The sequence below is a fragment of the Myotis brandtii genome, unplaced genomic scaffold (assembly GCF_000412655.1).
Source record: "Myotis brandtii unplaced genomic scaffold, ASM41265v1 scaffold374, whole genome shotgun sequence".
NCBI lineage: Eukaryota > Metazoa > Chordata > Mammalia > Chiroptera > Vespertilionidae > Myotis > Myotis brandtii.
In genome coordinates this window covers 3,852,558-3,878,291 of record NW_005364372.1, presented here as the reverse complement: position 1 = coordinate 3,878,291, position 25,734 = coordinate 3,852,558, and the positions used below count along the sequence as shown (strand labels likewise).

General features: G+C 38.3%; 1 protein-coding gene across 1 annotated transcript in view; it reads left to right on the top strand.

Annotated features, from left to right (window-relative positions):
* Positions 1-25,734, top strand: part of HDAC9 (histone deacetylase 9) — an 846,941-nt gene that overhangs the window by 669,141 nt on the left and 152,066 nt on the right. The window contains exons 19-22 of the mRNA XM_014544651.1: positions 16,951-17,006; positions 17,251-17,338; positions 23,212-23,331; positions 23,644-23,741. Of these exons, the coding sequence (XP_014400137.1) occupies positions 16,951-17,006; positions 17,251-17,338; positions 23,212-23,331; positions 23,644-23,741 (362 nt within the window). The remainder of the gene's footprint in view (positions 1-16,950; positions 17,007-17,250; positions 17,339-23,211; positions 23,332-23,643; positions 23,742-25,734) is intronic.

The following is a 25,734-nucleotide window of genomic DNA, read 5'->3' as shown; positions in this document are numbered from 1 at the left end:
GCAGGCGGGGAACGTTGGCTTCCTCCGTCACTGAAGCAAGCAAGCCTCATGTTCGCTTCAAGCTGCCTGGCTGCCGGCCGCCATCTTGGCTGGCAGTTAATTTGCATATCACCCTGATTAGCCAATGGGAAGGGTAGCAGAGGTACGGCTAATTACCATGTTTCTCTTTTATTAGTTAGGACTAGAAGCCTGGTGCACAGATTTGTGCACCGGTGGTGTCTCTCGGCCTGGTCTATGCCCTCTCGCAATTCAGGACCCTTTGGGGGATGTTGGAGAACCTGTTTTGGCTCGATTCCCCAGGCCAGGCCAAGGGACCATGCCAGTGCATGAATCCGTACACCATGCCTCTACTATGCATATAAGATCTTTGGTTAATGTCTTCCTGCCCTCCTCCCTTCCCTCTGAGATTCATCAGTCTGTTCCATGTTTCCATGCCTGTAGTTTCCACTCCTGCATTGAGCGAATGCCCCCTGGTGGTCAGTGCATGTAATAGCTACTGGCCAGTTGGCCAGTAGGCTGGTCAGCTGGTCGCTTAGGCTTTTATATCTGATAATTCTGAGTCACTTGTATGTTTATATTACCTTATTTTTTACTTTATTTTACCTCTCATTATTTTGCTGCTTTATATGTCTTGTAATATTTTATTATATGCTAAGCATTGTATTTAAAAGCAAGTAGAGGCTATGAAGGGGTTTTTTTTGTTTCTGTGTTTTATTTTAGTTTAATTCTTTTAAAAATTTCTTTGTGTCCAATGTTCTTAAGTCATTTAGAGAAAAACATGTTTCTTTTGGTTTATTTTGTATTATATTGTTACTATTGCAGAACTGAAGTTTTGTACATGCCTTTTCCTTCTAAATTACGTGTGAATCTCTAAAACAACTCTGTTTTTGAGAGGATGTTGAAGGTCTCTCCTGTTCCCAGTTTTATCTCTCACACTCGCTCATAAGGAGCCAATGCCAGTGATTAGAAAGGGGCACATTGACTTATTACTTTATTTGATTATTCAACTTGAATGAAGGAGAGGACGGATATGTTACTAATTACTGTCTGCACTGTGAATGGCTCCGCAAACACCAGAGAAAGGGGGAAACTGTGGCAGTTACATGCTTACTCTTGTGGGAAACTGCCTTGTTCTTGACCTGCTCACTTCCAAGTGCTCCAACTTTTTGTGAAAACTTTTTTAATTAGTCTACTTATGGGATTCCTTACACCTCAGGAAAATGACAGATATACAAATACTTTGCAACTCTCTGGTTAAAAGGTGAGGCTACCTATTACTCTGATTATTTGCTCAGAGATCGAGACCCTTTGGTTAGTTGGCCCGCGATGATCCTGCTGCGCAATCTGCTTCCCCTTAGTTTTATTCTGCCCACCTGCTTTTCTGATGGCTCATATTTCACTTTCTAGTTTGTAGTTTTAAGTGCCTGCTCCATGGTAATTGGATCTGCCCAGTCCAGCCTCTTCGTCTGGTTCTTGGCTCTGGGCTGTCCAGATTTCATTACTTGTATGTGGTTTAGCTCATACTGACTAAGAAGTGCTGCATCTGCCCTCAGAATCTGTCTACAGCTCTCTTCTCTCTAAACCTTGCTGAGTTTTGCTCAGTCCCTGACACATACTTTACACTTTTAGTCAAAGTCCTGATGATAGTTTTAAAATAACTTAGATGGGAAAGAATAATTCCTGAGATAAATTTCACTCTCAAATTTCACATTTACTTACAAGATTTTCTACTGCAATATTTTCTATACTAGTATTTGCAGTATAGAGCAAATCTATGCTAATAAAGAACTAATATGCTAATGGTCAGGGTGTCGTAACGGGTAACAACCAGACCATTAGCATATTAGCTGGGGCGTTGCTCTGGAGATGGGGCGGAAGCAGGGAGGCGCTGGGAGGAGGCAGGATCATCCCTTACTGGGAGGGCAGGGGTGAGAGCCCATAGTGCCCCCTCACCAGTCCTTCACCACCCACTACTGGCACTATGAGTGCCCCGCGGCCCACCTGCCAGGGGAAAGAGCACAGCGCAGCAGGTGGGAGGCTTCCACACTCTCCTCCTGCGCCATGACGGGGTGGAGCCACCGTGTTGCTCGGGAGACAGGGCGGAAGCGGGGAGGCACCCGGAGAAGGTGGGACCAGCCTGAGGCGACTCGAGGGACTGAGGGCAGGGCTTGAAGCAGCCAGAGAAGGCCAGGGGTTTGGAGGCTGGGCCAGGCACGCTGGAGCTCTGCATGGACAGGTTCACGTGTCAAGGCAGGGCTGCAGGTGGGTGGGGAGTGCCGGGAGATTTTGCGTGCTAGGCTCCTAGTGTTATATAATAGGAAAAAAATCTTCCAACTAATTTGTGTGTTTTTTATCTTTAATAGTATTACATTTGTTACCTGCTGGTTTATCATCTATAATGTAGGTTTTTCCTTGCTTTTTTCTTTCCATCTTTACAAAAGTGTCTTGCTTTTTAAAAAGTATGTTTTTATTGGTTTTGGAGAAAAAGGAAGATAGAGAGTGAGAGGGAGAAACATCCGTTGGTTGCCTCCTGTATGTACCCTGACTGGGGATTAAACTAACAACCTAGGTCTGTGCTCTGACTGGGAATCAAACTTGCCACGTTGTGATGTACGAGAAGACACTCCAACCAACTGAGCCATACTGGCCAGGGCAAGAGTTTTGCTTTTTGATACCAGTGTCTATATTGTATATATCAAACACACTTGGAGAACATAAGTATTTTACATCATTGTAATTTTATATGGCAGTAAATTTCACACACACACACACACACACACACACACAGCATGAAAAAAGACTGGTCAATTGATCTGGTATTTTTTCTACATGATCTTGTTATGTACGTGATACTACATAATTTAATTGATTTGGTTGAAATTTTATTTAGTTATATACTTTTTTATTATTGATTTCAGAGAGGAAGGGAGAGAGAAAAAACATCAATGATTGGCTGCCTCCTGCACACCCCACACTGGAGGGTCGAGCTTACAACCCAGGCATGGCCCTGACCAGAAATCAAACCATGACCTCCTGGTCCATAGGTTGATACTTAATCACTGAATCATGCCAGCCAAGCCTGTTGCCTACTTTTTACTAAATAGACCAATTTAATTGTTTGTAGCTATTTTTGTTATAGTGTGTGGTGATGGAGAATTAGAATTGAATGGAAGAAGAAGACTTACAATTATAGTAAGAATGATATGGCCAAAGTTAAAACTTATATACATAAAATTTAGAAATTTTGACAATAGTTATAGAATGTACATTGCTACTCTAAAAGTTTTTGGAATTTCATGTATCTAAATGAGTAAATGTATATACCAAAAGATACCAAGAAACTACCACTGATTAAATGCAAATCTGCTGTAGTAATATGTGAGTATAATGACAACTGTGATCTTACCAAAGGACATTTACTGATATGGTCTTTTCCCCTCAGTAGCATCTATGCTCAGGTCTTGGTCATTACTATCATCTTCCTATTATTATAATATCATATTATTATAATTACTATTACTATAATGTCATGCTAATATTTTGTGTTATTATAGTCTTGGAAGACTCTGATTATCTGTCTTAAAAATGTTTTGTTTTTATTCTGGTTCTTAAAGAAAAAAAACAAAAGCAACAACTCTTTTGCCCTACTTAACTGTTTTCAGAAAGTTTTCATACTGAGGCTCTTTTGTATGTGATGAAAAATACCTGATTTTTTTCGGTCATTGTGGTCCAAAAACCAGTCATGTTTTTTAAAAGTTAAAAGAATTAAATTGGTGGGCATCTTGTCAACTGAAACCACTGGTTGATAAACTAAACAAATTGCTTTCAGTGGGTTATTATTGCCTTACCACGACCCACATCCTGGTGTCTTCCCCCCACCACACTCACAACAAAAACTTCTTCATAGTTATTTCATTGTTATTATTTTCCTTCAAGGTTCAACTTACATTGTGCAATATAAGCACCATCACATGCCCTGTCTCCCTTCCACCAGGAGACTGATTCTCCATGAACGTGTTTATTCCTATCTATAGCCACATGTCTGCCAAGCTCAAGGCTGTGGGCATTAGGGCCCACAGATGCCAGGCTTCCTAAGAACTGCTCTCCAGCACTGTCATCAAGCTCCTTCCTTCTGGATTCTTCGGGAGGAAGGGCTGGCAGCTGTGCATGTGCTTTGGGTTCCGCCATTCAGTTAAACTGCTATTGCTGGGCTCCTGTTTTCCTGGCTCCCTTGCACTCACTCAAAGAAACAAAATGGTATTCCCATATGTCCCTGATTCTTTTCTTGGCAAATCTCCCTGCTTCCTTTCACCTCCCAGATTCTAGGATGTGAGAGACAAACTTTCTTTGTGAAATGTTTCTCCCCTCAGCGGATGTAGATTAATAGCATCGGTTCTAAAGCGAACTGTCTGTTTAGAAAGCCCCTTTTAAAGACTAAAGTTAACTGGTTTTAAGGAGTATATTAGCATATTCCAAAATATTATGCATCCCAGTGACTTGCAGTGTTGGAGGACCCAGAAGGCTTGATTTACTAATTTGAATGTAAAATTTTACAAGTGGTCCGGATATCTTTAGGTGATACCTATTGACAGTGTTCAAGCATTCTGCAGTCCAGTATTTTATCCTCATGTTCCTATTCAATTCCAGAAAGAATCCCAGGTCTAGATTTTATATGTTTACATATGGAATTAACAGCAAAGAGAGTATACAGCATTTCTTACAGACTTGGGAAATTGAGCACAAGTGGATAAAGTCTAGGGTTTGTCAATCTTAGATCCCTAAGGTGGTATCATTTCATCCTCTCTTAAAGACTGACATGGTAGGGCAAACCAACTATTCATGAGGTGTAGTAGACCTAATGCACTTCTTTTATTTCTAAAGTAGAGGCCTGGCACACCTAATTCGTGTGCGGAACGGTCCCTAGGCCTAGCCTGAGATCAGGGTCATCTTCCCCAGCTGCTGGCAGCCAGCCCCGCCCCCCACTGCCACCCACCCAGGTTCCCAGTTTGCCATTGGGCGATGGGAGCCTGCAGGCCGGGGGAGGGACCAAGAGGTCAGCCATTCCACCCGCTGGCCCGCCCCACCCCCGCTGTGGTCGCCCTCTGTGTGTGGGGTGACTGGCGGGGCGGGGGCTTTAGCCTGGTGCTGCCTGCATCCCCCACCACCCACCCCTGGGTCCCCGTTCACCATCCAGCCATGGGAGCCTGCCAGCTAGGGAAAGGGACCCAGAGGTGTTCAGTGCACCTCACAGTGACTGGTCGAGCGGTCATTCTGCCGTTTTGGTCGCTGGGCTTTTATTATATAGGATAAGATTTTATTGCAAAAAATTAAAGCTTAGAAATCATGTGGGACTGTTTTTCATCACAGATATCGATGTAGCTGAAGAGGAGGACTTCAGAATATAACAAAAATCTGCAGTTATTGTTTAATAGGAGCTTTCAGTGGGAGCTGGTACAGTCATACCCTCTGGCCCACAGTTTCTCTTCCTGTGGTTTCAGTTACCTGCAGTCAACTGCGGTCCAAAAATACTAAATGGAAAATTCCGAACAGAAACAATTGAGAAATGTTAAATTGAGCGCAGTGGGAGTGGCGAGAAGACACCTCGCGCTGCCCTGCCCCTTCCTGCACAGGATGGGGACCATCCCTTTGGGTAGCATGCCCATGCAGTGGTCGCTCCCCACCTGTTAGTCACTTAGCCTTCGGGACAATCGGGTCCACTGTCCTGGCATCGCAGTGCTTTTGTTCACGTGACCCTTATTTTACTTAATAATGGCCTCCAAGTGCAAGAGTAGTGATGCTGGCAATTCAGTTATGCCAAAGAGAAGCATAAAGTGCTTCCTTTAAGTAGAAAGGTGAGCACAGCACAGTAAGATATTTTGAGGGAGAGAGAGAACATTCACATAACTGTTTGCTACTACAGTATATTGTTATAATTATCCTATTTTTTTAGTTATAGTGTTAATCTCTTACTATGTTTAATTTATAAGTGGATTATAAACTATGCCATAAGTATATGCGCATAGGAAAAAACAGTATGCAGAGGGATTGGTACTATCTGCAGTTTCAGACTCCACTGGGGTCTTGGAATGTGTCCCGCACGGATAAGGGGGGGACTACCGTATAAGGCATGTTGAACAAATGATTAGCTGTATCGTATCCATAACAGTCAACTCTAGATAGCAGGTTATTTAACAGGTCATTTACAATGCTGCTATGCCTGGGCCATTCCTGAAAAGTAGAACCAGAGACAATTGTATAGGCTCCTACAAGGTCAATGAGTGGGGAAAGCAAGGAGAAGGAGTCAATATCTGTTTCTCTTCTCTGCTCCTGAGTTGGTTTCTGATCATCTATATCCCCCAATTCATTAGCAGAATGAAGGGGAGGGGAATAGCATTCACTCAGTTTTCATTTATGATCTGACCTTAAAATTTTAACGTCCAGTGATATGAACAGAGACACTGGACAATTGCCACTGAAGAATTTTCAGTTTTGTTAGCCAACAGAATCTCATACCACTATGATGAGTGTAACCAGCACCATTTGGAAGGGAAGCAAATTTCAGTCAAGTTCAAATGAACCACCATAGGCATTCCACAAGATGCTAGAGGACTTTGATGGACATTTTTGCCTTATTCAACTTTACCTGAATTGGGGGAGGGGAATTCTTATGAACGAAGTACCTAATGTAGCAAGATGAGCAGTATTATTTATATTATATATCTTTTTACAACAAATATCATAACCCCGACCCAACCAAAAAGCAAAAAGAATAAACAAAGAAAAACCCCATACAACAATTAAAAATAAAACAAAACAGGGTTCAACAGAAGACAACACAATCATTTCAAGCCATGATTTTTAAAAACAAAATTTTATTATAATAGGAGAACATTAGGATCTGCTATCTAATTAAATATTTAAAAAGCATTGTCTTTACCAAGTTTCTGACTTCTTAACCTCTGCACAACTTACTATAAAGAACCAGAAGTTTATTGCTATGATTTTTTAAAAATGTGCCAAATCAGCTAAAGCATGCTTTATTTTCATTGCTCTTTTGCGCTATGAAGAGGTAAAAGACTTCATTCTTGGCAAGCACATTCAGTGAGACGTTAGAAAGGGCACTTAGGAGCAAACTGATTTGTTAGAAGGTAAATTGTGCTCTTCTTGGGTTCTGGCTGTTTTCTGCACTTCTTTATAGGAGCACCAAATAGCTTGTGTACCAATATACCTGATGTAGTTATCATTGAATATCAACTTAGCTTAAAATATGCCCTGTTCTTTAAAACATATATTTCCAGTTCTTTTGAAAAAAAAGCAATCTATATGTATGTAGGTAAAGAAATATTTCTTAAAGTCATTTTCAAAATTGATAATGCATCAGTGTGAATCAGAGGTACCTCCTATTTTGGCTTCCAGTGAAATATTTAAAGCACTTAAGTCATTGCACATGACATTCCAATTCAGCAAATGTATTGGAAGTAATAACTCAACCATCACATCTTTACTTGGAAATGCATGCTGTAGAGTTTTTCCATGCTGTGCTTGGTTTTATACATATTTCATTGAGGATTGATACTTTAGTACATTCAGAAATACTTTAGTGGTAATACTTAGCATTGGGAGGTAAATGGCTGAGCTCTAAATTAGCAATGCACTAAAAGAGAAATTTTAAAAACAGAATTCCAATCAACTGGTCTGACATGCTCAATTACTCTTTGGATTGTAGGAAGTTATATAATAAAACATTTTCAACAGGACAGATTTCTTTGTTTTTATTCTTGCAGCTTCCCAAACTAGAGTTACATTTTACAAGTTCAGTTAAAAGCTAAAAGTTAATCAACTACTGCTAACAAAGTAACACAATCTCTTGTCAGTTTATCACACAGACTTTCTATATGCAGTTATGCTTTCATAAAGAATAAATCAATCAAAATTAGGAAGTGGCTACTGGGCCTACTGGATACTATAAGTAGTTTAGACTCTAGTTCATCGCTTAATATTTTAAGAGTTTATAAATAATCTTTGCTTTTCTCTTTCTGGATTCTGTATATATTGCCTGATTCTGTTATACAATGTGTACATGTTCTTGACTTTCTACATCTCTCTCATCAGTGGCGATTAGGCCATGGTTGTCATGATTTCTGAAACCTAAATTACTCTCTATAAGTTGGAATTAGTAATGCTTCTTATTATCCATTGAATACCCACTTGACCATGGGGATGTTAGAAAAATGAAAATATGCATTTCTGCTGTCCATGAGACTATCTTAATGAATGTCACAACTAAAATAATCAGATTCTTTTCCACTTGTCTAATTTTCAGTTTCCATCAGTGCCATGACAATAAACAGAGTTTATGGAGAGGAATCTCAACTTTGGTCAGGTGGAGTAAAAAGTGAACTTTTAAAGTGCTTCTAGTGATGTGCTTAGTGCCTATTCTTTACTTTCCTGGGGAGGGTTTGACTACGGAATTCACAAATATATTTGACATTTTGGTAAAGTTGACTAGAAAATGAAAATGTCATCAGTTATGCAAATAGTCAGACTAGTCTAGAATGATTGGATTCCTTTCCTTCTTATTCTTTTTTTTTTTTTTTTTTTTTTTTTTGCTAATCCTCAACCGAGGATATTTTTCCATTGATTCTCAGGAAGAGTGGAAGAAAGAGGGAAAGACAGCGAGAAACATTGATATGAGAGAAACACATCGTTTGGTTGCCTCCTGCACGTGCCCCAACCAGGGCCCATGCAGGGGAGGAGCCTGCAACCAAGGTACATGCCCTTGACTGGAATGGAACCCAGGACCCTTTTGTCCCCAGGCCGAAGCTCTAACCACTGAGCAAAACTGGTTAGGGCCAAATTCATTTTTACATACAAAGTCCTACTCCCTTCCTTGGATGTCACCTGGCTATATATGGGGAGCAGATAGTCTCTTGCATTAGCCCTTAGGACATCAGAAAATTCATCCTTGTCTTGAGGAGAAACATCCATAACACTAATGTAGCCAACAATGACAAAAATATGAGCACACTCAGTACTTTAAACATTGTTACTCTTAGTGATGGAAAAATACTGCCAGAGATATATGATTAGTGATATTCGTGACTAAAGAGAATCGAAAACTTAAAAGACTTTTCATAAATTAGAATATTAAGATAAAAATTACATCATCATTAAATTGATATAAATTCACAGAAAAGTATGTTAGCATGCATTTGTTTAGATTAACTGCTTGGTCTTCATAACTTTGAAAAAAATATAAAGCAGATTGTATGGAGTAAGGTAGAAAAAAATTAAAATTGTGTGGGATCATTTGTAGGTTTTACTACTAAAGTTTGAGATGTTCACAAATTAAAAGAGGAAACATCCTACGTACTCTAAAGTTTAAGAAAACAATATTTTTTACAAAAGTAAAATAATCATTAGCATTAGATGAGAAAATAAGCTGAGCCATTGAATCCTTTATTATGACATATAAGTTTTTATATATTTTGTGAAGCTAGTAGATTATTAAGTTATTTTAAAAGACAGAAAATTATCTATTTAAGGTGCTCATTCAAAAACATTCCTGGAATATTCTTGAGACAAGGACAATTTTGGTTCATGTGATATCATATACAATAAATCTTTAAACATGACATTAAAGGGTACAGAGAATTACAAAACAAATTCCTTGTCAAGAGGTCCAAAATCCAGTGTAAAAATCAGATTATTCTGTAAAAATAATAATAATATCTTATTTTAAAGCACTTTCCACAATAGTTCATTGAATAAAAGACCCCATTAACTGTAAGGACTAGAGAGTTTTATGTCTAAGAAAGAAGATGCTAGGAAGTCTAAGAGGCAACCGCCCACAGAAAAGCAGGCCTGCAAAAGCTGGGACCCTTGAGAGAAGGCAGGCAGCCAAGGTCGGAGCGAAGGAGTGGCCACAGGAAGAGCCCGAGGAGCATCTATTCACGTCTATTTTATTCTTTCCCGATCTCTGGCTGTGTGCGTGCCATGCACTATGTAAGTGTAGATGATCAAACCAAGTCATAAAGTGGTGACCCCGCTGTGGGAAGTAGGGGTGTGGACAGAAATCATAAACCACAATAATTGATAATAAAACAAATAAATCAGTTGCAGTGACCAGTATATCATTACAAACTAAGACACATTCTCAGAAATGAGGGTCAGCAGATCTTTAAGAGCATAAACTGAGGAACCTGCTTGGGACCTGCCTAGGCTCAGGGAACCCTGTGGAAGTGATGTTGGGTTGGAAATGGGCAGATAAGGAGGTGTTATCCAGGTCAAAGGAGGGGAGAGCTAAGTGGAGAACATTCTGCATTGAGCTAGGAGCATGTGCAAAGGCTGGAGTGGAGGAAACACACTGGATAGTGGTACAAGGTGAAGCTTAAGAAGTGGGCAGAGGCCGGGTTGTGTAGTGCGGCCAGTCTTAAAAGCTGGTTTTTATTAAATGCACCTGCTGACGGTGCCAGCCTGTCTGGGATAGAATCCCAACACTGTCACTTGCTGGTCATAAACTTTAAGCAAGTTCTTTAATCTTCCTGTGACTGGATTGTTTCATTTATGAAATGAGGATAATATTATCTGCCCTCAGATGTTGTTAGGATTAAAGGAGTAAAACACATTAGAGCTTATTATTTATCACATTATTTTTTGCAAATATGATTGTTATGTATTATATGTTACATTGTAGCATTATAGTACAGAGGTGGGCAAATGTAGGTTTACAGTTATGAGCATACAAAAACAGAGTTTATTTTTGTATATTTATTATATTTTTTATACAAACAACTGTAAACCTACTTTTGCCATACCATGTCTGATACTGTTATTTTGATTTTTTAAAAAATCAACAAACGACAAGTGCTGGAGAGGATGTGGAGAAAAAGGAACACTTGTGCACTGCTGGTGGGAATGCAGACTGGTGCAGATTAATGATGAGAGCGAATCATTGATTGGCTGCCTCCTGCACAACCTTCACTGGGGATTGAGCCCGCAACCCAGGCATGTGACCTGACTAGGAATCAAACCGTGACCTCCTGGTTCATAGGTCGACTCTCAACAGCTGAGCCCCTCCAGCTGGGCTTGATTTGTTTTTATTAAGAGGAGATACTTATATGTTTTTTACTCTGGTGGCAACAATCCAATCTAGGAAAACACTGATGGTACCAGAGAGAGAGGGGAAATTGTAGGTGAGGTGTCCTTGAATCGGTCAGAGGGGGTGCCATTAAATACTCAGGGGAATTAATGGCTCTTAGGATCAGGGAATGGTGGGGAAAGAAGGGTATTATGGAAAGATGAGGAAATTTTATTCTAATTGCTTTTATTTTCTAAGTGGAATAAGAAGCAAAGTCATCAGCAAGAGGTAAAGATTGAACAAGGGTTAATTTGAAAAAAGAGAAGATAGAAATACTCTTCTGAAAAAAGAGTTAATTGACTACAAAATACAGTGTGATTTCTGGATGTCCTGAAGAGCCTACTTGAGGTTTGTAATCGTGAAATTAAAGGAAGACTGGCTATGTTCCTTTTATATATATATACGCTTAGGTGCAGGAACAGAGCAGATGTGAGTTGTTCTTAATCAGTGTTGCAATTTTACCAGGGAAAAATGTTGAAGGAAGAAAGGGACGAAGTGACTGAAAGTATGTTGTGGACCAGAGGTTTGTGTCCACCCAAATTTATATGTTGAAGCCCCATTTGGAGATAGGGTCTGTGTGAAAGTGATAAAGGTCATAGGGTGGGACCCTAATCTGATAGGGTTGGTGTTTTTTTAAGAAGAGTAAGAGACACCAGAGTGTCCTCCTGCCTCCTACCTCTCCCTCTCCATTTCCCTCTCCCTCTCCCAATGTTGCAAGTGCATCAGAAGAAAGGCCATGTGGGACTCCAAGGAAAAGGCAAACATCTTCAAACCAGGAAGAGTGCACTAGACCTCAATCTCGACTTCCAGCCTCCAGAACTAGAGAAATAAATGTATGTTATTTATGCCACCCAGCCGGTGGTATTTCATTATGGTAGCCAGAGCAGACATGAAAGACCAGAGGTGTATGTTGGAGGGGAAAAGGGACAGGGTGTCTGAAAGTGCATGCAAGGATGTGAATACACTGGACCCTCTAACTCCAGAGAGGAGGGAAGTGAACATGGTGGTGGGGTAAATGACAGTAAAAGTTAAGTAAGATCAATTGATTGAAAGTCTTAAGGCATTAGCTGGAAAATAGAATAGTAGGAAAGATAGATTTTTGACATTGAATTATGGAGGAGTTGTTAATGATAAGGTCAAGGAGTATGACTGTAAGCAGAAGACAAATTTATTGAAGGTGAGAAGTCAGAGAACTGAGAAATCAGGGTATTGAATGAAGTGTTCATGTGGACATTGAAATCACTAAGAGTAAATACTGGCAGCTGATGGAGAGAAAGACAGAAATTCAGAAGGCAAAATATTCAAGGGGTGGATATAGATATAAGTACATAGATTTGAGTGGCATTTGGAAGCAACATCAACAGGAATTGGTCATGAATTAAAATGAGATGGAGGAAAGCCAGGGAGAGGGGTCATTAAGGATAACTCGGGATGATGGGTTCCTGATTCAGAGAATGGATGAATCATGGTAACATTGGTAAGTTAGAGAAGGCTTGGAAAAGATATGTTGAATTTGAAGTGATTTGGGGGTATCCAAGTACAAATATTGAATACATGGGCTGATATTTTGGTCTGGTGCTCAGTGAAGTGTTCATCCTGGAAATAGATATCTGTGGAGTATCTGGTGATAAGTGGTAATTGAATACATGAGAGTGGTGGCATTGCCTAGGAAGTAAGGGTAGAAAGAAAAGAGAAGTCTAAGACGATGTCTTGAATAACTTCAGTATTTAATGAGCATGCTGAGGAGTATGGGCCTTCAAGAGAGACTGATTGGGAAGGGGAAAGAGAGATAAGGAAAGCAGGAGGATATGCAGTCACAGAAGCCAAGAGAAGGGCGTTTAAAATGGAAGGTGTATATGTTGAAAGTTAATGAGGAGCCAAATAGGCTGAGACCATAAAAATATCATTGGATTTGGTGACATGGAGGCCATTGGTGACCTTAGTGAAACTTCTTTAGTGGACTAATGGATGTGGAGGAGAAAGTAGAGATTGGTGACTAAGGCAGAGGAGAAGAAAAGGAGAAATGAAAAAGCAAGGTAGACCAACCTTTGAAGAATTTTGGTTGCTAAAGGGGATGAAAAGAGTGGTACTTGAGGGATCAATGGGGCTAAGGATGAATATATATATATATATACATATATATATATACACATATATATATAATTTTTTGTATATATGTATATATTTGTAGTGTCTTGGTTAATATATAATTTTATTTTCAAGATGGCAGAAACTTGAGCATATTTAAATCTTAATGAAATATATATAATTGGGAACTTAACATAAATTATAGTGGAAAAGTAGGAGGGAATGGAATCCTAACTGCAAGTGATGGGATAGATACTAGTGTAACAGGTGGGAAAGGGAGCGGGCTGGCCCAGGGTGCAGTCTGTCATCTTATTGTGTTGTGTCTTCTTTCTTCCTGTGTGATCTAATCCTTTTTTACAAGAGAGTATTATTGGGGTGGGTGGCTGCAGTGGGGTTTATGCTCTCAAAGCAGCTGTGAGGAACAAGGAGAACACCAGCCCCATCTTCTGCTGCAGGCAGGTGTGTGAGGTGTCAGAGAGGAAGGAGCTACCACTTGAGCAGGTAGATCATAGGAGAAGCAGCCTTGCCAGGTTTCAGCTAAGGAAAAGGGGTATTCAGAAAAGACATGGAAAAGGTAGGGGAGTTTACCATTTCTGAGAGCACAATGGAAGGTTTAGGTGGCTCATGATGACTGAGAAAAGATTTGTTATTGGCAAAAAGAAGACACTTTTCAACCCCAAATGAAGCTGGTTCAGAAGCAGTTGAGCAGAATGGTGGCGGATACTGTGGAAGATTATAAAGTGAAAGGCAGACCCTTTCTTTGTTCAAGGAATTTGGCTGTAAGAGAAAAAAGGAAGATGGAATTAAATTCTATTTGTTTGTTCTCTATAATCCAACTAATTACCTATATGATTTCATTTCCATTTTGTTCTTTAACATGATCTCTATTTATATGGATTTCTTGTACATAATATTTTCCAAAGTCCTTTCTTCTGAGCCATTGTTCATGCTTTCCCTCCTGCCCAGAATACCCTGCACATCATTTTTCAGCCTTTTTGAGCACAACACTTTCCCTAAGACCCATTAAAATCTACCTCTCCACTTCCTCTTTGTTTTATGCTTTTTTTTCACTGTGAAATAATGTTTGTTGTAAAACCATTTGGAAAAGACATGAAATTAGCAATTAAAGATAACCCACATAATACTGTCACTTAGATATATCATACTGTATATATTATTTTTTAACACTAATACTTCTAAAAACTGATAAGTACTTCTGTTCACTAAATATTTATAATAACAGAATTTTAATGACTGCCTAATTTTCTGTGGTATAGATGTAGCATAATTCATATAAACATTCTTCTATTATTAGTTAACTTAGATAATTCTCATTTTTCCTATTGTAAATAAAACATTATCTTTTACATAAATACTTGTCTACAGTTAATAATACCTTTAGGGCAAAAATCCTTTAGGTAGATTACTTATTCTTATATTACGTATATATTCAAAGGATATATAAATATTTTTAAAGGCTCTAGATACCTAGGGGTGGGTTATTTTCCAGAAAGGCAATAATACATTATCCTTCTATAAGCAGCACTTATGAGTCTATAAGGTGCAACTCCATTGTCAGCTTAGTATATTTTTTAAAATTGCAGTTTCCTGGTTTGGAAAAAAAAAGTCTTTCTGTTGGGCTTCTCATCTGCTTTTATTTGATTACTAATATAAGTTGAATATTTTTTCTTATGGTTATTAATCACTGCATTTTTTTCTTTTTATTGTCTAGTCATGCCCTTTACCCATAAAGCATAGTATTTTAAATTGAATAGTACAATATAATTATTAATGTTAATCCTATATAATAAAAGGGTAATATGCAAATCAACTGAACAGCAGAATGACCGGTCGCTATGACATGCACTGACCACCAGGGGGCAGATGCTCAACGCAGGAGCTGTGGTCAGTGTGCTCCCACAGGGGAGCCAGAAGCTGGGCTGATGGCTGGCGAGTGCAGGAGTGGTGCCCACCTCTGTGGCAGCACTAAGGATGTCTGACGGCCTGCTTAGGCCCACTCCCCACAGGGACATCCCCCGAGGGCTCCCAGACTGTGAAAGGGCACAGGCCGGGCTGAGGGACCCACCCCCCCACACGAGTGCACGAATGTCGTGCACTGGGCCTCTAGTCTAATTATAAGATTGTTACATGCTAATTATATTGGCTTTATTATATTTGTTGTTATTTTCACCCTGTTTCCCCCAATAAAATATATTGCACCTATCTGAATCTTTACTGAATTCGCCATTCTCAGAAGCCCTTTAATTTCTTTCATATTTATCATATATATCAGAGAGATAGGAAGTATCTTAATAAGAAGAATAGGGAATGTATCACCACTTGTAGATTAATAATTGATTTGGTGTTATTTGACTTCTAATTTGCTTCTGAGTTAATCAATATATATGTGCTCATCAAAATATATAACAAATTAACTCCTGTGTTGATTACCAAAACATTCTAGAAGAATGTATGTATACTTAAAGTCCTAGGGCAGTGATGGCGAACCTATGACACGCGTGTCAGAGGTGACACGCGAACTCATTTTTTTGGTTGATTTTTTCTCTGTTAAAAATAAATATCAAAAATATAAGTCTTTGTTTTACTATGGTTGCAAATATCAAAAAATTTCTATATGTGACACGGCACCAGAGTTAAGTTAGGGTTTTTCAAAATGCTGACATGCCGAGCTCAAAAGGTTCGCCATCACTGTCCTAGGGAATAGATAATTTTTCCTGATATTATCTTTGTGTTTGTAGCAAGATTTGAAAAAAAATATCCCTGGGCTCTAGTAAAATTATTTCAAAAGTTTTAGGATTGTATATTAAAGAAACATTTTCTTTTGAGCAAGTTACTTGAATCATAGTTAAGTGAAAGGTGGTTTGAACCACCTGACAAATGATTTTCTTTTCACGTCAAGTAACCCAACTTTCCTGAGCATGCCAGCTCTGCAAGGATTTATAGCCCCCTGCCTTCCTTCATGCTGGAGTTCCCTCGGCTTCCCGTGTGACACATTCCAACGCCTTCATCTGGAGGTTAAGGCATTCCTTGATCAGGGATAGATCTGATTGCTACTCAGCCCTGGAATTCTTTATAAAATTCCAGAACGTGGGCTAGAAATTGACTTAGAGAATCCAATAAAGTTGCAAGTCTTGGCAGTCATCCAAGCCAAATTTATAGACTGGAAGAAATATGGGCTCTCCATTGTTCTCTTTTTCACCTTTCTGGGGTTTCTTTTGTGTGTATGTGAGTGTGTGAGTGTAAATCTATCATTTCGCTGACACTGGAGTGGAAAGAACCATTGAGGGAATCCAGCGAAAGAATTTTCACTTTGGATCTTCCCTGGTTTTCCCGAACTTTGACCCAAACCTGCACCAAGAGTGACTTTCTTCTCCCTCTGTGGGATGTTGGTGTCGTAAAATAAGAAGTTGTTCTGAAAATGTATTATGCTAGTCTAACAGCTGACCTGCACATTTGCCAACTAGGTACAACCCCCAAATCCCTTGGCTCTGTGGGAGCCTCCTTCTTGAGGTACAATCGGAGAAAATGTGGCCGTTTATATTATTTCTGTTCGTTTTACGAAATGGTAATGGGGCAAGAAAACAAGCTCTGAAGCCTCCACCGACTTCAGTCTTTGTGTGTGTGCCTGATGCTCTGTGGTACATGGAGATCCAAGCGGTCCTCCCATATCTGATCGTTGGAAACTTATCTTGTTCTTACAGAACGGCTTTGCTGTTGTGAGGCCCCCAGGCCATCACGCTGAAGAATCCACAGCCATGTAAGTACCAGGGACTGTTGCCCATCTCCGAGCGCCACGGTTCCTGGCAGTCACCTGCCCCGTGCATGTCTCTGAAGCCTCTAATTGTTAGCAGATGGAATGAAAAATCTTGCAAGGTACTCCCAGAAGCAGATTTATGGCTTCAGAGATCATATAGCATTTTTAAAAATGCTCTGAACATTATTTATAATGGTTTTCCCGGCTGATTTGCTTTCTTATTTCTCTGTTCTTCTCTATTCCGCAGGGGGTTCTGCTTTTTTAATTCAGTTGCAATTACCGCCAAATACTTGAGAGACCAACTAAATATAAGCAAGATATTGATTGTAGATCTGGTATGTATTCCTGGCCAGAGCTGCATTTTCAATGACTCGAGATAAAAGGGAATGCATTTGTATTTCTCTGTTAGGTTGTCTTGCTTTTAGCACTTGCAAACAACTGAAGGGCGGGTTTCCTTTGAATGTGGAAACTCATTAAATTCAGGATTGCAGTTCTGAAACCATAAACATTCACGTTTCACTTTCATGGTGTTAACTGCAATTTAATGAGAAGAAGGCGCAGATCAGGGCAACTTTTATGATCCTTAAATGAATTGATACTTCCACAGTTAAAATAACCCAACAGAACCTGAATTTACTTTTCCCTACAGAATATAGACTTTAAGCAGTCAGATATGCTGGAAAGAATGCTGTTGCTTTGGTAACCAATTGGCCACTTCCCTTGGTTAGCAATCATGTTGCTTGTTGTGCAACAGTGGTATTATTAAAACAAGTCAGCATGTCATTCTTTCTGAAAAGAGTTCGGATCATGGATGCCAGTTTGGGATGACTCCCGGCAGGGACCCCGAGTGATTAAAAGTCACAGGCATTAGATTAGTCTTGCATTTTAACATGATCCATTCTTACACAATACAGTTATAATTTGTTTAACAAATGGTTTGTTTAAATGCAGATGACACTTGGCATGTTGTCTATAGTATATTCATGAATAATGAGCTGGAGATCTGCCCCATACAAAAGGACCAGCCCAGGAAAGGGCGAAGGAGAGCTGACTGGTGATTTATGAGCCCCGTTTTCGGTTTGCCTCCAGTTCACGAGGAGGTGTAATAGGTTGTCTGACAAAGCATAGACAGGAAATGAACCCTGGCATCCAAAGCGAACCTGCTACATCTGCACTTAATTAATTTTTGCAGGTGATAAAAGATTTAAAGGCAAAATATGTTAAAAGTTTTTTTGAAGTGCAAGGCTTAATAGTCTAAATCTTGTTCATATCTGCACTCATAATTAAATCTTATTGGTAAGTCGTGGCCTCCCCGTCCAGCCCTCCGATTCAGTTAAGCAGGCACACCAAAGGGTTGAGAGCACAAACAAAGCCATGTGAAGAAATACTCAGTTAAGTTAAAACGAAGATAAAAGGAATGGCAGGCTGATAAACATTTCTAGTGCTCGGTAAGAATTAACCTTTTCCACGTACAGTAACGGAGCCTTACTGCAGTCGCTCTGGTGCTGAGATATTGAAAGCTAACTTTGTATGGTATTTTCCAACTATGCTTAAGTTTCAATGTAGGTCATAGTTCACCATTAAAGAAATGTGTTGAAGGCCTAGATATACTACAGCAGGAAGGTCTTAAAACTTAACAAAAAGGAAGACATCGGTAGCCATTTTCCCATGTATATACAAAGTGACATTTGAAATAATAATTATTGGCTTGCATATTTATAAGAGAGCAAATTAAAAAATAATAGCCTTCTAATACTGTTAAGTTCTGTTAGAAAGATAAGCAGAAAACTTGAAGGAAGGATGGCAGATGAAGACCAAGGATTGTGGGAAAATTTTTCTAAGTTTTCTAAATTTATCCAAATTATGGGGGAAGAAGATTGGTAAACCGTTTATTCTATCCTTAAGAATCTTCTACTATTACTTTCCAAGGAATCTCCTCTGCTACCATTTTGTGGTTCTATGAAGATGATCAATAACTGTTGAGTTCCTATGAAAACACATTTGTGACATCCAAACTCTAAAGTAATGCATTTTGCAATGGACTTAAAAGCTAAACTGTTAGGTTACGATAGATGGATATTTTGCACCTTGGAGGATTGGTCTGTAAAGTTTTATTTTGTACATTAATATAAGGATAAAACACTGCTGGAGATAATTCTGTCTGATTTATAAATAAGTTGCTTGGTAGCTCCAATCCTGTAAGATTACTGGCCTTTGATTGTGAATTAGCTCCATTATCCAATGATAAAGGATACTGATGTCCCAGCAGGCTGTAGTAGAGAGGTTTTTTGTTTCAAATTCTCTAAATATATGAAGTTCTGTCCAAAGGGTTGCCTCTGAGATCACCACCAGCCTGACTTTCAAGGCGTCCAAATCCTGCAGCTGCAGGGATACTTTGAGGAAATTCCCCTGTTCCTCCCAGCTGCTGAGAAGGAAGTTTTAAAGTGCCACGTGGCTCAGAGACATCCGTTCTCCCCGGCTGACAGGTCTGTCCTGTAAGTTAGCAAAAGAGAAGAAGGGAAGGTTCTCCAATGGCAAAAGAACTTCATTTCTGACTATCCAAAGTCACTCATTTTAGCTCAGCAGTATGAGCTGGCTCCTCAAATTCTTGGACCACCAGAAGACAAAGCTACCCTCTCGTCCAGCAGCTAGTTTCTGCATTTTTACCTGCCTAGTAAATTGAGAGTCAGAGGTCTAATTCACCTCCTTTGGGGGCCACAGCCAAGTTCAGAGGCATTGAGTGTCTGAGGCAGGAATGATTCTCATTGATCTGTGGAGTGTATTCATTCCAGTTCTCCCTCTGGGGAAGATTCCAGAAACATTCAGATTGGTGAGGAGAGGAAGCAGGTATACTTGCTTTTCAATTCACAAGAGACTGGTCACTGCGTTCAGGGTTGAACCTATTCTAGAAGTATGATTTGTCTGCATGACTCAGGTAGCTTTTATTTAATGTGACCTTGTTTTTGAATATAATGTGTTTGGGGCTTTCTTTTTCTTTAATGTATTTTTATTGATTTCAGAGAGGAAAGGAGAGTGAGAGAGAGAAATAGAAACATCAATGATGAGAGAGAACCATTGATCTGCTGCCTCGGGCACACCCACTACGGGCGATTGAGCCAGTAACCCAGGCATGTACCCTTGATCAGAATCGAACCTGGGACCCTTCAGTCCGCAGGCCGACACTCTACCCACTGAGCCAAACCAACAAGGGCTGGGCTTTCTTTATAAAAGTCACTTCAAATGTCAAAATGGGGCATTTTCATGTTGATCAAGTACCAAACTTGACCAAAGAATTGTCACAAGTGCTAATACTAAATACTTATAAGTGATAACTTCAGCTAATAGAATATATAATTTTTCAAAGCTATTTTAACATTTTAATACGACATATTGGTCCTAAATTCTTACATAAAGTAAATAATTTTTGCAGTATATTTTTGAGCATTAAGATATTGAAATAATTTTCAGCATTTTCAAGAAAGTCTTATACAGTATATAAGGTTTATTTTTAGGCTTTTAATGATTCAATTACTTTCATTATTATAATACAATCACCAATGATTTTCTTATATTAGTCTAGTGTATAAAATCCTCAGTTCATACCTGAGCGTTTATTACCTTATATGAATATTTTGCATCAAAGAAAGCTGAAACATATATATATATATATATATATATATTTCTATTTTCACGGTTATAGTATGTTGTTAACCAAAACAAAAGACATATTTGTTCTTACCTTTATCTCTTAGTGTTTTGAATATGGAATTGAGAATTATCTAAGTATTTTTTGAATACATTTGTGTATTTCAAGAAAAAAATGTCTGTTGAATCCTTTTTCTGCTGTGGACAAGACTATATTTCTTATTCAGAAATGTATACAATAATAAGTGCCCAACACATTTTTCAAGAACAAATGATTTTATATCTAAGATAGATGATCATCTTTTATTTGACATTCTTAAATAAACTTTTACAACACCACTAAAGAAACAAAAGTAATCAAGACAATATATTTTTGGTGTTCAAAGTATGGATGCATTTCGGCCCAGAGGAACATTTTTCTTACAATACTACTAATAATTAAAAATTCTATCATGTAGTAGAAATGCAAACATTCCTGTTGTTTTTCAAGTTCTTTTTTGTTCATCCTCTAGGTATCCAGTAGCAATCCCAAAAGATATATGGCTGAAACTTTTTCATTTTTGTTCACATAAAGGAAAATAGTTTTGCTATCTCCCCCTTCCTTTCCATTGAACATTCAGAAATCTAGGAATGATATATTTTCAGTAAGCTATTTGTTTTCCTGATATGTATGCTTTGAGCTAGAATAAGTTTCTGGAATGATGCACATCTTCCCCAATGGTTTGCGATTCCCTAATTGATTTGGATTCATGTACTACATAAAAGGGAGAGAGGATTAGTATATGTTTACAGTGTGGAGAGCAAGCTCAGCACCGGCTTTCAGACCACCACAGGGAGGCTTTGGTGGTGTCTAGTGAGGGAGTTCTGGGCTGGAGGTTGAAGTGGAGACAAGTTATATGAATGTCAATAAGGAGCAATAATGACCACCAATCTTACTTCACAGGTTTGCTAAGAGGATCAAAGAGATAATGAATGTAAGTTAACAATATAATGGTTATGAGTTTGGCCTTTGGAGTAAGAGGTGGATTCAAGACCAGTCTTGCAACTTTTTCTCTATATAGCCTTAGTAAATTATTGTGAAACTCTCTGAGTCTCAGTTTACTTTTTTCAGAAATTAGCAATTGTTGTATTTACTAATTTAAAATACCATGGGAATAATACCATATGCATCATAAGGTTAAATAAGTCATGCAAGGTATTTAATGTAGTACCTGACCCCAAAATTGTAGGAATCACTGTTGAAAATAGTATGATTCTTACTGATATAAAATTAAGTACTATGTAAGGATATAGTTATGAGTGACCAAAATTTTGTATAAGAGAACTTGAAACTATACGTGTTGCATACACATATAGCAGTAATATTATATTGAATACAGATATATAGATTGTTCACTTTTAAGAGTCATCTATTTTATTTTTGTTCAGGAGGTATTAGGATGTATATTAATTGAGGTATTTTAGTGAAGACATGCTAAAAAATGCTACTAGTTTCATTTTTCCCATTTCTTTGACAATTCCTGCATATATCTATATCATAAAACAGTTTTAAAAAAGAACTGTTAAGTTTTGAATTGTTATCATTTACAAATGTTTGGAGAATTTTTCATCTATTAAAATGACAAGGGTCTTTTGCTGTCTTGTTTTTGGAAGAGGGAATGGTGTAGGGAAAGAAAAAAGAGGAGGAAGGAGGCTGGGAAGAGAGCCATGCTATAATATTAAAATTAGGCACATTGGACAAGATTGCATAAAGCCCCATGCCATCTTTCTGCTTCAGACCAAATGATTTAATAGCTAATGAGCTCATGCTCCTGTGCCTTTGACTTGCCGTCACGATTTTACCAAAATAAAGTATGAAGTCCTTTTTGCATCTGGCATCTCTTTTGAAGTGATTCTAACTGCTGAGGGATTGCTAACTGAACTGAACGCTTCAAGAAAGCCAATTTACTCAGCTGGTTGCAAAGCCTTTGACCTTAATGGTGGGACTTGGCAAATCAATGCATACACGCATGTTTAGTGTTCTGTCAAGAATTGCAAAAATGCTCTGTAAGCCATAGATCCTTCTGCAAAATACTAGTTTGTAGTTTAAACATTAGTCTTTCTTCAGAGGCCAATGAGGCTAGTTAATTAAGCCTGAGGGGTTATGAACTGTTGGCAGTTAATAAGTCATAAAATTCCTCCATAAAACAGGATGCGAGATTCCATCACCGAAGCAAAGAGTACAAAGGGCCGGTGTATAAATATCTAATTGTACCAAAGGACTGGGCTTTCTCAATGACTGCTCATCTGGAGTCTCCAGGGCATGTTCGCTGTGGTTTCCTGATTTTTAGAAGCCAGTTTAAAAAATGAGTGCATTAAAGGGTAATTTGCCTGAAAGTTCAGGAAGTAAAGGGGGGCGGGTTGTGGAAGCAAGCTGAAGGGGAGAGAGAAAGAGGACATAGGGAAAGGACAGACAATGAGAAGGAGGGTGGGGTAGAAAGACAGGGAACTCAAAATCAGAAAAGTTGTCTCCACGCCGAGTTAGACATGACTGCATTTGTCATCTGCTTTCTTTTCCCTGTAGGATGTTCACCATGGAAATGGTACACAGCAGGCCTTTTATGCTGACCCCAGCATCCTGTACATTTCACTCCATCGCTATGATGAAGGGAACTTTTTCCCTGGCAGTGGAGCCCCCAATGAGGTTCGGTTTATTTCTTTAGAGCCCCACTTTTATTTGTATCTTTCAGGTAATTGCATTGCATGATTACCCATAATTTTCTTGTCCTTTGCTGGTGTTTTAAATTACACGAGATTACTGACTTGTCCCACGGGAGCAAGAACCAGTGCAGAACAAGTGCATAACCCAGAGCACTGGTTGTCAAGCAAGGGTGGGCTGATTTGACATTTTGTTTGATGTTTATTTCAAGAGCTCACATGTGTTTGTTTTCCCCTCTTCTCGCTTTCTTCCTTGTGCCTTCATCTACCCACTGTGGTGTGGTTTTTCTCTTCCCAGGTTGGAACAGGCCGTGGAGAAGGATACAATATAAATATAGCCTGGACAGGTGGCCTTGATCCCCCAATGGGAGATATTGAGTACCTTGAAGCATTCAGGTTGGTACTTCTTTCTATAAAAGTGGCAAATTAGAAAACAAACGTCAATGGAAACAACACCAAACATAAAACAGAAATGTAAATTTTTAACTAAAGAAAGTAGCTAAAAGAGCCTTCCATCACAGCTCCAAATATTATATGGTTTGGGGACCTGAATATTGCTACAGAGCCAGTAAGAAATGCATGTAAGAAAAAAGGTACATCAATATCTAGATGTATCTTCGGTGAATATTCTTCTCCCATTCAGTAGATTGTCTTTGTTTTGTTGATGGTTTCCTTTGCTGTGCAAAAACCTCTTTAATTTGATGTAGTCCCACTTGTTTATTTTCTTCTTATGTTTTCCGTGCCAGGGTATATATTTCTCAAAAACATTACTAAAAGCAATGTCAAAGAGTTAACTGCTTATGTTTTCTACATGTGTCTGTCTAGTTTCCCAACACCGTTTATTGAAGAAACTGTCTTTACCACATTGTAAAGTCTTGCCTCCTTATTTATAGATTAATTGACCATATTGACAAGGGTTTATTTCTGGGTTCTGTATTCTGTTCCATTGATCTATGTGTATGTCTTTATGCCAATACCATGCTGTTTTCATTACTATAGCTTTATAATATAGTTTGATATCAGGTAACATGATACCTCTAACTGTTCTTTCTCAAGATTGCTATGGCTATTCAGGATTCTTTTGTGGCTCCATGTAAATTTTAGAATTATTATTATTATTTTTTTAGTTCTTTGGAAAATCTTATTGGTATTTTGATAGAGATTTTATTGAGTCTATAGATTGCTTTGGATGGTATGGACATTTTAATGATGTTAAATCTTCCTATACATGAACACGGTACATCCTTCCATTTATTTATATCTTCATTATCTTATAGTTTTCCAAATATAGGCCTTTTACCTCTTTGGTTAAATTTATTCATAGGTATTTTATTATTATTAATTAAAAATATAAATTAAAAGAGACCTGGTTGTAGTTATATAGGTATATTGGCCAATGGCCCGGTCATGCTCTCCCTGAAAAAAAAAAAAAAAAGAAAAAGAAAAAAGAGGGGAAAAAAAAGATTTCATTATTAAGTAGTTCTGGAAAACTCTGCTATTATAACATAGAACACGATTTAGAATGGACATTAATTAGCATATTAAATGCTCTGAGAAGTCCTTTGCTACATATTTAACTTTGTTGAACGGATATATTCCAAACTTCATTGGACTGTAGAATCCTAGCTATTGTACCTCCCAGCATTCTTGGTTCTGAGGAGCTAGCTCACTTTTGTGGCATTTTCATTTCATGGTAGAGTATATGACATTCCTTCTCCTAATAGGTATATTTTCCCTCTCACATTAAAACATCAACTGATTAATTGGTTGTTTTCAGTTTATCTACAAAATGTAGGTAGTCATTGAAATGTAGATTTATGTATACACATTGCCTTCTGCTTTTTTCTAAGCAAAGAACTGTTAAAATTCATTTAAGCAAGAAATACAACTAATTAAAAGCATTCTATGGGGTATAGATTTTGAAATAAATATTTATTCCCTGGAATTAAAACAAAAATTAGTCCTTGGAAAGGTCTCTGTTTTAGGGAGAAATCAGATTGTGTCAATATGTGCCTCATTTGCAAGATTTTAGATTTTAGCCTATTGGTAATGTATGATTTTTTTGATTTTTTTAGTAGAAAATAAAAGCAAACAACTACATAATAAGAAATTTTAGAAGCCATATTTTTTGTGAAATTTACCACTTATAAACTCCCAAGGAGAAAATCCTGTTGATGCATTTAAAACTGAAGGAAACAATAGGGCAGTGTTTTAATAAACAAAGTTTTGGTGGGTTTATGCTGTCCAGTGTACCGTGCATACTTCAATTTCATTTGAGTCATTTCTCATTCAAAAGCCAGCCCAGGAAAAATTATAAAAAATTTCTAATTTCAAGAGAACACATTAAAAATAAATATATTTGAGATACAAAGGACAATTCTAGTCATAT